This window comes from Lytechinus pictus, chromosome 19 (assembly GCF_037042905.1).
Source record: "Lytechinus pictus isolate F3 Inbred chromosome 19, Lp3.0, whole genome shotgun sequence".
NCBI lineage: Eukaryota > Metazoa > Echinodermata > Echinoidea > Temnopleuroida > Toxopneustidae > Lytechinus > Lytechinus pictus.
Genome location: NC_087263.1, coordinates 1,227,576 through 1,241,524, shown reverse-complemented (window position 1 = coordinate 1,241,524; position 13,949 = coordinate 1,227,576). Strand labels below are relative to the sequence as shown.

Sequence of the window (13,949 nt, the reverse complement as noted above, 5' to 3'; positions counted from 1 at the left end):
GACCTATTTCCTTACTACTAATATTTTCGAAATTTGTTGAAAGATGCATCTATACACGACTTCAAAACTTTCTTGATAAAAACAAAATTCTTTTTAATAAACAGTTTGGTTTCAGAGCTGGACATTCCACTCATCATGCTATCTTATATTTTTTAATGAGTGTGTCAAAAGCAATCGGAAACAAAGATATTATTATTGGACTGTTCCTAGACTTTAAAAAACATTTGACTCCATAAATCACAAAATACTTTTTAAAAAACTTTCTCATTATGGAATCCGTGGTGTTACTTTAAATTTAACAGTTATTTGAGTAACCGCAAACAATTAACAGTGTACAATTCTAAAAACTCTAATTATCAAACTGTTTCTTGTGGTATTCCGCAAGGATCAATCCTCGGTCCCATACTTTTTTTTATTTACATCAATGATTTAAATTCAGTATCTCCACTATTAAATTGTTTGTTATTTGCAGACAACACCAATATATTCTATAAACACAGTGATGTGGAATGTCTTACTCAAAAATTTCTGAACTCTGTACTTTCATAGGTTAGCAAATAGGTTGAAGCGAATAAATTACAACTTAATTATAAAAAGAACCATGTAATGCTGTTCAATTCTCCGTAAAATAGTGCAAAAGGAGTAAATATATATATATTATTGCCAACTTAATTCAACCTGTAAATACAACATAATGTTTAGGAATTAGTATAGACAAGGATTTAAAATGGAAGACACACGTTTATGAGGTTTTAAGAAACGTTTTCAAAACAATAGGAATAAGGAGTAAACTTAAAGACGTTTTACCACAAAATATTCTTCTTACATTGTATAATTCATTGATTTTACCTTAATACATATCTTATTGCAACACTTACTGAACCGCATCTTTCTTCTTCAAAAGAGAGCAGTTCGTATAATATGCCATAAACCCTTTCTAAGTCATAGTAGACCTCTTTTTTAAATTAAATATACTCCCAATTTCTTTACTACATGATTTTCAATTATCTGTTTTTATGTATTCCTATTTTAACAACATTTTGCCTAATAATTTTGACATTTTTCAAACCATAAAAAAGATATACATACATGTAATACTAGAAACTCAGCTGATACTCGTGCAATATATGGCCATTATTCTTTCTCAAAAAACACATGTTTATGTAGGGGTCCCAATATTTGGAATAAGATCCCTTAAAATATTAAGCTGTGCAAAACCCTTCAAAGCTTTAAAAGACAATTAAAAATACATTCCATGCAGAAAGTCTAATACTAATAGTAATACTGATATAGATACAATTGTATACTTTTGTTATGTTTGTTTGTTCTGTATTTCCTTACTGCATTTGTTTTTAATTGTGTTGTTTTGTGTTACTTTCAGGATCACTAATTCATAAGTTCCTTGTAACTTTTCAGTGATCCTTCCACTATCCTTAAATATACTCACTTTTGTTATAATGTATTTTATTGAAATATTTATACTTCTTGATTTGTATGTTTTTTTTATGAAGATTGTGGTAAATAAAGTTTCAATTTCAATTTCAATTACCAAAGCTTGAACTATAAATAACTAAACTATTAAAGGAAACCAAATGTAAAAATAACAGTCCTACATTCGTTTTCTTGTACACATGCATCAAAATATAAAAATATTTTCATTAATTTAATTCTTTATTTTCATTTCTTTAGTTTGTCATTTCTTTATGTTTTCATACCGGCAATAGTCTATTGTAGCAATAATACAACGCAAGTTATATTTCAGTGTCATTAGCGCCTGTTTCTTCGTTTTGAACATAAATTTTTGATATCGAAATTATTATGGTCTGCAATTAGAATCCATTATCACATCATCATCCGAATAATCATCACATGCAGTCATCTAGTTTGTTCTCCTAAAAAGGAAGGGCTTAACTTGAACTATAAACATATACACATGTTGTTTGAAGGTTTGCATGGTGGTATGTACAATCGCTGATGTGGTTTACGGTACACCATGTAAAGTGTTATAGAAACAGTGGATAGAAGAAAAGAAATGAATAGGCGAGAAAGTGGAGATTTGAGAGTAGAGTATTCTTTCTTGAAAGTAGTCCTGAAAAGGACTGTAAACCAGGAAAGATTGATGAGTTGAGAACAGCTTGAGTAGTAGAGCTAATGAGGAGATGCTGGCTTGAGTCGGCGAGTAGAGATGATTAGTAGAGAGATTCGACGTTTCGGGCAAGTTGACTGTCCGTCTTCAGGAGTGGAAGAGTTAACCGGAAGGGTTAACAATTTAGGGCAAGTTTTCCACTTTCAACTTCACCAATCATGACAATGCGAGGTTTGTGAAACATTATACATACGGCGAAGGTGGTAAAATACATGATAGTTAAATCTATTCGTGAAATTCACTTTGACCAATCGCCTTGGAATGACGTACCTATGAATTGAGGATTAGTGCCTTCATCCAGAACATAGGGGGAATGATGTTCTGGCTATTTAAGGGCCAAGCAGTGACCAATTGGGCCACATTAGACAGGAGTGAGTTATTTGGAATAATATTTACTCAAGGTGAGCTTGTAATATTTCCAATCGAAAGGGATTGAACGCATTTCCATAATTGCTCCACAGTCGTGTTTATTTGCTGCTAAAGTCATACATTGGATAAATAGTCAAAGTGGCCAAAATAACAAAGATGGTCACAACTGTTTGATTACGTACTATAAGTAATATATATTAAAATCAATAAGTATTTTGTCACTTATTATGATTTAAATATAATACATCTTATTAACAACACAGAGCAACAACATTTGAATCATTTTTGATACATTCAAATGTCATTGGTCACTGTAGGGTCCAAAACTGACCAAAATGACCACTAGCTCATAAATGGTCATTAAGACTGACATATATAATGTATATAGAATCATTGAATTAATCAACTTCAGAAAGTTTAGAAACATGTCCTAACATTAAATGATTCTAAAATGTCTCATTCCTGAATTTGATGCCCCATATATGTGAAGTTTCCATTTACATGTAGAACGCGGTCAAGGTGGCTAAAATCATGAAAATGACCTCAGTGCATAGTCAAAACCCTTATGTATGATCGATGTAAAGGATTTTATCACATTTATCAACACTCTTCACCGATTATTGGTAGTTCTTGCTGATAATGATACTGACCAACATTTGAGCCTTTTTTAAATAATCAAAGCATGAATGATCACTGGTGAGGAAATAAGTGGTAAAAATGACCACATGGCCCAATAGTTAGGCCAATAACACTGGACTATGTGAATCATTGTATTGATTTTCACCCAAAAGCTTTCAAACTTCTCCCTATTTAACAATACTTGATGCTAATATTAAAGCAATCATGAATGTCTCCTCACCATGCTGGTCAAGCCCGGGTGTCAAGGTGGCCAAAATGACCAAGGTAGTCAAAATACTTAAGGGATGCTCAATATCAAGGATTCATACACCAATGTAATAGGTGCCACAGCACACCCTTGTTACGATTCTGGTAACATTTCAAGCTGTTGAATAGGGTAATTAGGACTGACATATTTGGAATCAGCATATAATAAAAAAAAAAAGACCTTGAATGCAATCCCATCTTATAAGGGAAGAAGATAATACACGTTGAAGACCTCAAATTCCTGCCTATTTGAACAGTTGAACGCAAAACTGCGCGAATGGTCAGTTATGTCTAAAGTACTCAAAATGACCCTCAAAACTGATGGAATAAGTTACAGATGTCAAAATACTTTTAAGATGTTCAATTTAAAGAATTAATACACCAATGTTTGGTGTCACAGCACACCCTTGCAACGATTCTGGTAACATTCGAAGTATTTTTGGATAAATGAAACTTGACTGTGTTATTGGTCACTTTGAGGGACATAAGTGACCAAAATGACCACAAGCTGTTGAATAGGGTCATTAAGACTGATATATTTGGAATCACAAGGAGGATCTTTGAATGTATTCCCATTTAATAAGGGAAGAAGATGAAACATGCTGAAGTCCTCAATTTCCTGCCTATTTGAACATTTTATATTGCAAAACTGAGCGAATGATCAGTTAGGTCTAAAGTACCCAAAATGACCCTTATAGGTCAAAACTGACGGAATAACCTTCATGAGGTTGATTTATTATGATCCAGCGCACATTTTAGAAATAAATGTAGATTTCTTAAGACATCCAATTATAGTTCTGATCAGTACTTGTAACACATTTTGGACAACAAAAATCGTGAAAAATGTAATTTTTTTAAATAAAAACGTGGCAAAAATTACCACTTATATTGTGATTTGGCGAATGAAACTACTTTATATGGAGTCTGGGTGCATTTTTTTTACTAAAGATAGACCCCTTTAATTGGATGTGGGTACAAACGTATTCCGTTAAGGGACAATTTTCCAAAGAGTGATCAAAATTGTCATTTTTGGTCAAAAATTGGCCAAAATAGCCAAAACCTCGTGAGTACGGTCAATAAGACTGACATTTTTGGAATAAGCACACAATTCCACCCCGGATAAGCCTGTCAAACCTTCCCCACCAAAAATTCTGAATAATGCCCCCTATCTCCTAGACTAAAAGGAGAGGACTATTTTTACGCGGTGGACTGACACCAGACCCACGTGACCAAAAAGTAATGAGGTTTCGCGGTCTGTGTCATAATTTCACCACACCCGAACTAGTCGTATGGTAAAAAATATGAAAATCAAACAGACTGACCAAGAAATTATTTTGTTCACTATAAGCCTATTGTCTTTGTTTGGGAGAACGAAATGCTTAAATCTTCAACAATCCGTCGAATAGGTAGAATTCATGTATGTTTTCATGCAACTTTTTCTCGATCAATCATCAATCGTAACTTGCGCGTGCAAATAGAAATTTACTATCATCTCTTTCTAACTCAGTCATGCATGCATTATGAACGTTGAAATTGGTATCAAATCAAAGAGGGGAAATCATGTTCCCTTATCGATGTTTATCTCATGAAGCAAAGTTATGATTATTATGGCAAACATTACACTGAATTCCGGTTTCTTTTTTTCTGGGATGCACTGTTTATGCATTAGCTCAGCGCTCCGATTGTTTCATGCACTACTATTCCACCACCTCGTATTAAATATGCAATAAAAAGGGGAAAGAAGACCGAGTGATATATAAAATCGCAAACTTTACCACTTGGTCGATAATAGATGCAGACTTCTGCATCCTGTGGCCTTGCGAATGCAGCACAGTGGGGCATCGTTACTTTAACAGGACTGTCAAAGATTGCATCTGGAGGCGACATCTTCAATCCAACCGATATGATGGCTTCTGTTTCCTTCAGCTCCAGCTCAGGTGGGACGTCTTCAATCACTTCCACAGAGATGTCCTTTGCGCTGTAAATTTCATATTTGGAAATTCTGACCGTGATACCATGCTTTTCAAGTTTAATCAGGTCATATTCTTCATCATCAGTATGATCCGCATCTTGTCCTGTAGTTTGGGTTTGAGTTTCATTTTTACCCGCTTCCCTCCTATATTCAGGCTTAGGAGTATCTTGGGGCGTAGTGAAATCCTCTGAAATTCCTTGATCAGGGACCCTAGATTCCTCTGGACGTTCTGTATTCACTATGTCTGTCCATAAAATAACAAAAACAGCATGCATAATGATCTATCAGCAAAAAATAACACCAGGCAATGAACTTCAACACTCTATGGTTCAGGTATACCTTGGATGCCCACCCCAACCCCCGCGCCCCCATTAAAACACAGTTCATTTTATCTCGCTTTGTAAAGGACATGAAAATATAAAAAGAAAATAAAAAGAAAAAAATAATAAGATAATAATAATAATGATAATCCGCTTTTATACAGCGCGTCCCACAAAGAACGAAACCGAGATTTATCGATGATTTATCATGCCTTAATCGCAAATACAATGGACATGTGACCTGTCATCGTAAAGAAACATAACTTTGTTATTTCGTGACAATTTTCTGCGATGTAGCTATCAAATCAAAGAGCCAGTATTGAGATTTTTTAGCATGCGATTTTCTTTTTGAAATTTTGATACCCCCGCCAAATGACATTTTGCTGTCCTTTATTCTCATTTTCTTCATGCATGGATGAAAAATGTTGTATGTCATACCATAGAGCTATTAACAGATAGCTCCATGGTTATACCAGCTAAAAGGAGACATTCTAAGCTTTACAATGACCGGTCATTTGGCTATTCATTTGTGATTATATTATGATAAATCATCGCTAAACCTCGGTTTCGTTTCACGTGGGACGCGCTGTATAGCGCTTAATACATCGGAACGACGTGTCTAAGCACTTTACATATATATTCTTAACCATATATTCTTACCTTGATGATACCAGGCCGGTTCAGGAAAATTCATTCTGAAAATTAATGAAGCGTGCATTAAATAGTGACGTTATCTACAAGGAATAATTGCACGAATGAATTTATTGCTATACAGGTATACTCTGTTAGAGGAAGGTTGAATATCAATATTCAAAATATGGAATCAGAAAATGGAATATGATACATCTACGACTGACAATCTTTTAATGTGGCCAATCACGGAATATTCAATCAATTTCAGAACTAATGTCTCTCTCATTGTGTGATTAGTGCTCTGAACGTTTTATCTATATAAAGATGAAAATAGGAATTTGACTTTTGTTATACATCAGTGTTTAACATTATTGTAATGCTAATTCAAAACTATTCGAAAATTGCTGTATTAGGAAAAAGTGTGCCTATTGAGTCAAAGTAATTTTTGTCATGAAAAACTAAATTACCTCGATAAGATCATCTGTTTGACCTCTTCATCCTTGGCATAGTGGATTGGTAGTTTGCCAGACCTATCTTCTACATCTGTCTTAGCTCCATTGTCAAGTAGATAGAACACCAAAGCCTTCTCGGGTGATAGGTTTCCATTGTAAAACTCATCAGAAATCTGAATCAAGCAAAACTCGTAAGCCACTACCCCCTAATATTTTCTTCCGTACATGGAAGCAGTATGGTACATGAACTATTCATAAGTTGCGCTAAAAACTAAAGTGCGCAGGCGCATGGACTTAAACATAGTTCTATAGCTTGATCAATTTGTACATGAACGAACGGATTAGCACACTCTTGTACAAATGAATGGACTCCATCTCAATCTCCCTTCTTTTTTAAGTTTCGATTTCTCACCCCCCCCCCCTCTCTTGCAATCTCTCTCCCTTCCTCTCTCTTAGCATACTCTATCTGCCTTTCTTTATAAATCATGAATGAATTGACTCGCATAATGCCCCCCCACCCTATAATCTCTGTTCCTTACTCTAACATGTCAGCCTAGTTCTCTTTCTCTGCTGCTCTCTCTCTCCCTCTCTCTGTTTGCCTCTGCCCCCTTTGTCTCTCTCTCTCTCCCTCTCCCTTTCTCCCTCTCTTACCATGTCCTTTTACTTTCTCGTTCTGAATCTTTTTTTGATGTGTATATAAGTATGTCTTCTTACTTATGTTTTCTTTATGTTATGAATTATATATTTTTAGGTATTAATGCAGAGCCCTGTGGAAGACAAGCAATTTTTAATGAATGTTTTAATAGTATATATTGTGTAATTTTACATAGGCCTATTTGTTTGTGTAAAGCTGAACAGGCTACTCTGGATAAAGATTTGAAATAAAAATAAATAAAAAATAAACGGTTTGGATGGTCGCCACGACATGGTCTTCTAAAAAATATTAAGTGATGGTAAAAATAGCGGTGAGAGATGGACGATCGCGTGGTGTCGATCAAAAACAAACACATTCGTTTTCCAAAGACACTACAATTATTATGTCTTTGTGAGATCGAGAGAGAGAAAGAGAGAGAGAGAGAGAAAGAGGGGGACAGAGGGGAAGGCAATAAAGGAACCGAGAGAGAGGGGGGGGGGGAGAGAGAGAGCATTAGAGAAAGAGAACTTGGCTGACATGTTAGAGTAAGGAACAGAGATTTAGAGGGGGGGGGGGGGATCGAAACTTAAAGGTCAAGTCCACCTCAGAAAAATGTTGATTTGAATCAATAGAGAAAAATCAGACAAGCACAATGTCGAAAACTTCATCATAATCGGATGTAAAATAAGAAAGTTATGACATTTCAAAGTGTCGTTAAAATGTTAAAATAATGGAATTCCACGTATCAGGGAGGAATGAAACTTCACTTCACATGACAATGACGAGAAAATTTAAATATTTCATATTTCATATAATAAAATACAAAAGAAATAGTGAGTGAGTGATGTCATCAGTTCCACATTTGCATACCGACCGAGATGTGCATATAGCTGTTTTGTGAAATGAAGCCAAACTTTAAAATACCATAACTTTCTTATTTTACATCCGATTTTGATGAAATTTTCAGCGTTATGCTTGTTGATTTTTTTTCTCTTTTTATTCAAATCACGTTTTTGTTGGGGTGGACTTGTCCTTTAAGAAAAAAGGGAGATTTAGATGGAGTCCATTCATTTGTACAATAGTGTGCTAATCCGTTCGTTCATGTACAAATTGATCAAGCTATAGAACTATGTTAAAGTCCATGCGCCTGCGCACTTTAGTTGTTTAGCTCAACTGAATAATTCATGTCCATAGCGTTTCCATGTACGGAAAAAAATATTCGCGGTACTCCCTGACGTTCAGCAGAGGGCAGCATTTGCGAGGATTGCCTTTAAGAAGAAAAAAAAACCTAAAGGAGGATTCAAGGGCAGGCCGCGAGATCACTCAAATTTCGTATTTCGTTCGGGTGCCCAGCCAGATGCAATTGTCCAAGAGTTTCACAATCTAAAATAGCATTGTTTAAGCAGATTTTTTTTTATTTGAAAATTACGAGCTACATGTATATTCAAGTAAGGTCATCGTGTTTTAGGGACTTTTTCTTCTTTTTAAAACACTATTCGAAAACTACAAGTTCTTGCGCCTTTCCGCGAAAAAAAAATCCCCTTCCCCTTTTCAGCATTTGTTTTTTCTCGCAGATGCTGTCCACTGCCCAATGTTAGTGACCCCTTGGCATTATCTGACATTTTCACCAATCTCACAGCATTAAGAAAAATTCGGAAAATTATTTAGAATATAATGCAAAAAACCCATAAAATTATAATTATTGAATCGACACTGAAGTTTAGGACAATTAAGAAAAAATTACCTTTCTTAGCGTGTAACTTTCCTGTACATTTCTCCCAGTATTGTAACAGAGTTTGATGGCTTCATGAAGGCACATCTGACCGTCAGCCGACTGGTCATTGAGATCAGCTCCTTGAGACACTAACTTTTCAATGACGGTGGTTTGACCATGTCGTATAGCAAGATGAATAGCCTTTATATCAAGACGATAGTGAGAAAAGCGGATAGTGGATTGGAAAAAGAAGAAGACACTTGAATCAAACACGAGACAAGTGATGGTAAAATAAGTTCCTAATATCAAACTGCTTGGAATCCGGCTTACTGACATCTTGTTTTACTGTTTGAATGACACGCAACAAATTATTGTACTGACTCAACACATATATATTATTCAGAGGCGTATATAAATGACATTATTTTGATTGGGTTATTCGAATCGGAACTCCGGATCTATACGTGCATAGTGTCAAATTCTTATTTTTTCGAAAGCCATGCATGTACTTAAAATCCTTGATATTTCTATCTGCCGTCCAGCATAAGCTCCAACTGCACTCTGAGTCCCGTTCAGACTAAATAACAATGAATTTTATAAGACGGACACTTACCACGGTATTAGATGTGGTGATGCAACGTTCTGCGAAGATCAATGGACCTATAAACATAAGTAGAAGCATCAGTTGACTTTCCATTTCATTATCCATTTCGGCACCTGCAGCCCTAAGAACTTGAATGACATAAGGATGAAATGATAAAAAGGCAAAGGCTAAACAAGTCCAACCGTTTTCATTTTTAGCGTTAACCTCGGCTCCTCGACTAATCAGATATTTGACGATTTCTAGATATTTTTTGAAAGCAGCAGTGTGTAATGCAGTCGTACCCTTGTTATCTCCTTTATTCACCTCAGCTCCTTTACTAATCAGATATTTGACGACATCCAGATGACCAATTTTAGCAGCAACATGTAATGCAGTCGCACCTTTGTTATTTCCTTTATTCACATCAGCCTCTTGACCGATCAGATATTTCACGACATCAAGGTGACCACTATGAACAGCAACGTTTAGTGCAGTCGAACCATCGTTATCTCCTTTATTCACATCAGCCCCTTGACCGATCAGATATTTGATTACATCAAGATGACCAATATTAGCAGCAACATGTAATGCAGTCGCACCTTTGTTATTTCCTTTATTCACATCAGCCCTTTGATCGATTACATATTTCACGACATCAAGATGACCACTATGAACAGCAACATGTAGTGCAGTCGAACCATCGTTATCTCCTTTATTCACATCAGCCCCTTGACCGATCAGATATTTGATTACATCAAGATGACCAATATTAGTAGCAACATGTAATGCAGTCGCACCTTTGTTATTTCCTTTATTCACATCAGCCCTTTGATCGATTACATATTTCACGACATCAAGATGACCACTATGAACAGCAACATGTAGTGCAGTCGAACCATCGTTATCTCCTTTATTCACATCAGCCCCTTGAGCGATCAGATATTTGATGACATCAAGATGATCAACCTGAGCAGCAATGTGTGAAGCAGTCCAACCATCGTTATTTCCTTTATTCAACTCAGCCCCTTGACTGATCAGATATTTGATGACATTAAGATGACCAATCTGAACAGCGATGTGTAATGAGGTCACATCATTGTAATCTCCTTTACTCGCTTTGGCTCCTTGGCTAATGAGATATTTGATTATATCAAGATGGCCATTCTGACATGCAATGTATAATGCAGCAATGCCATTTTTATTTCCTTTATTCACCTCAGCCCCTTGACTGATCAGATATTTGATGGCATCAAAATGACCATTCTGAGCAGCAATGTGTAATGCAGTCCAACCATCGTTATTTCCTTTATTCACCCTAACCCCTTGACTGATCATATATTTGATGATATCAAGATAACCACTCTCAACAGCAACGTGTAATGCAGTCCAACCATCGTTATTTCCTTTATTCACCTCAGCCCCTTTACTGATAAGATATTTGAGGATATCAAGATGACCATTCTGAGCAGCAACGTGTAATGCAGTCCAACCATCGTTATTTCCTTTATTCACCTTAGCCCCTTGACTGATCAGAAATTTGATGACATCAAGATGACCATTCTGAGATGCAATGCATAATGCGGCAATGTCATTTGTTTGTTTTTCTTTATTTACCTCAGCCCCATGAGTGATGAGATATTTGATAATATCAAGATGACCACTCTCTATAGCAATGTGCAATGCAGTATTACCATCGTTACTTCCTTTATTCACATTCACCTCGGCCCCTTGAACGATCAGATATTTGACGACATCAAGATGACCACTACGAACAGCAATGTGTAATGCAGTCCGACCATCGTTATATCCTTTATTCACCTCAGCCCCTTGATCGATCAGATATTTGACCACATCAAGGTATCCATTTTGAGAAGCAATGTGTAATGCGGTAAAACCGTTTTCACATCTTTTATTCACCTGTGCCCCATTAGCTATTAGATGTTTAGCAATACCAAGATGACCTTGATAAGCTGCACGGTGCAATGCAGTGATATTATTGTTGTCTCCTTTATCCACATCGGCTTCTTGACTGATCAAATATTTTATGATGTCAAGTTGACCATTCTCAGTAGCAATGTGTAATGCAGTCGCACCGTAATCGACTCCTTGATTCACCTCAGCCCTTAGACTGATTAGATATTTGATGACATCAAGATGACCATTCTTAGCAGCAAGGTGTAGTGCAGTCGTACCATCGTTAACTCTAAAATTCACCTCGGCCCCTTGACTGATCAGATATTTGAGGACTTCCAGATGTCCATTCTCAGCAGCATGGTGTATTGCAGTACAATCCTTAATCTCCCCTTTAGTCATCTCAACCTTTTGACTGATAAGACATCTGATGACATCAATATGTCCACTCTGAGATGCAGTGTGGAATGCAGCGTGTAATACACTCTTATAATTTTCATCTTCTTGATTCACATCAGCCCCTTGACTGATCAGATATCTGATGAAATCAGAATGACCATTCTCAGCAGCAACGTGTAATGCAGTCGAACTCCCGTTACCTCCTTTATTCACATCAACCCGTTGACTGATCAGATAATTGGCGACGTGAAGATCTCCATTCCAAGCAGCGTGGTGTAATGCAGTCCAACCATTGTTATCCTCTTTATTTACCTCAGCCCCTTGACTGATCAGATATTTGACGACATCAAGATGACCTTGCAGAGCAGCCATGTGTAGTGCAGTCCAACCATCCTTAGCTCCTTTATTCACCTCAACCCGTCGACTGATCAGACATTTAATAGCATCAAGATGACCAAAGAAAGCAGCACAGTGTAATGCAGACAGTCCTTTGACAAAGGTTCTCATCTCAGCCCCTTGACCTAATAAATAGCCCAATACCTCAACTCTGCCGGTCTTTGCTGCAATCACTAACGGTGTCCAGCCTTCAGCATATACCTGATTTACATCCGCCCCTTGACTGACTAGGTTTCGTACTTCATCAAGGTGACCATTCTTTACAGCCGTAAGTAATGGAGAGTAGTCATCCGTTTCTTCTTCAATCATACTTGCTCTAAGATTATCGATACGTTTCCACGATTTAGCGATTCCTCGCGGGGCACTTTGATATTGTGGTCTGAGCTCAATGTCATCTCCTTTAATTGTACTCACTCTTCGACTTTCAATATATTTGGCTGATTCACAAATATCTCGTGATGTGCCCAAAGAGTCATCTGGACCTCTATCAGTATGACTCACTCGAAAACTTTCAATTGATTTGGCTAGATTGCAAATTCCCTTTGATGGCAAGACCACACGGGCCTTCAAGTTTGATATTACGACCATTGTGTAGAACTTTCTTGTATGTTTGATCGTATCTGTGGTTAAAATGAACTACCTCGGGGAGCTTTTGTTTTCACTCGTGTTAGAATTCAAGTTTTTGCTATCCGATATTGTCTGATGTCCCTGATAATGTACATCGATTTACGGAATATCCTATTATGATTATGTCAACAACATGAAAAATTTCTTAATTCAAGAATCGTTAGGCTGTATGTGATACTTTCCTGTTTCCTATGTGCAGCAGCGTGGAACAGTGATGTAGATATGCATCACGTGCTAAGCCTCTCCTCACGCACTTAATGCCAATCGACGCTACATTGTTTTGTTGAACCCTTCATCTTCTGTGTAAAATTCGTTTTAATGTCTGAGATTGTTGTAGTCAATGGTATAATCTCCAAAATATCACACGGTGTAGTTTCCAAACATCTGTATAACTTTATCGCAGGTACAACGGCTCCGACGTTGCGTTATTAACGTGGATCAGTAATGGAGTATTATTGATCAAAAATTGAACAGGCAAAGTAGATGATTATGATAAAGTAATTGAACTTTGGAATAATCTCGGGCGGCCTCGATTTTGTTTGTTTGTTTGCTTTTTTTTTTTTTCATTTTTATCAAGATGATATAAAGATGACGTCATTCCAGGGGGAGACACTTCCATTGGCGAGTAGATACCAGGTGCAACCAACCAAACGGGTAAAGGGATCTCTTTTTCAATATTGGGAACGTTAATGTACGTAGGCTTAATTGTTACGATCGTCTGCGTTCGCGGAGCGAAGATGGAGCGGGGGTGGTCGAGAAAACAGGGGGAGTTTTTCACGAAAGGCAGTACTGATTAGTCTTTTGTACCAGTTGTTTTCGTGTCTGTGTAAATTTGTTGTGAGGGTATGGAGGTGAGGTGAGGTTATGTTGTGTGTATGGCTGTGTGTGGGTGCATGTGTGTTTTCTTT

The 13,949-nt window shown here is 36.8% G+C and overlaps 1 protein-coding gene across 1 annotated transcript; it reads right to left on the bottom strand.

Annotated features, from left to right (window-relative positions):
- Positions 1-4,341: 4,341 nt before the first annotated feature.
- On the bottom strand, positions 4,342-13,496 carry LOC129283286 (serine/threonine-protein phosphatase 6 regulatory ankyrin repeat subunit B-like). Its single transcript, XM_064113971.1, has 5 exons — positions 9,739-13,496; positions 9,156-9,326; positions 6,793-6,950; positions 6,353-6,387; positions 4,342-5,616 (listed from the first exon to the last, which is right to left on the bottom strand). The coding sequence occupies exons 1-5, from the start codon at positions 13,000-13,002 to the stop codon at positions 5,066-5,068; spliced, it is 4,179 nt and encodes a 1,392-aa protein (XP_063970041.1). The 5' UTR covers positions 13,003-13,496; the 3' UTR covers positions 4,342-5,065.
- Between the last annotated feature and the right edge of the window lie 453 nt (positions 13,497-13,949).

Bases quoted from the DNA above. Each gene is read 5' to 3' on its own strand.
- LOC129283286 (XM_064113971.1), bottom strand. From the start codon at position 13,002: ATGGTCGTAATATCAAACTTGAAGGCCCGTGTGGTCTTGCCATCAAAG. The intron at 9,327-9,738 runs GTAAGTGTCCGT...CTTGATATAAAG, and splicing joins TCACCACATCTAATACCGTG to GCTATTCATCTTGCTATACG. The intron at 5,617-6,352 runs GTAAGAATATAT...TTTTATGGACAG, and splicing joins ACCGGCCTGGTATCATCAAG to ACATAGTGAATACAGAACGT.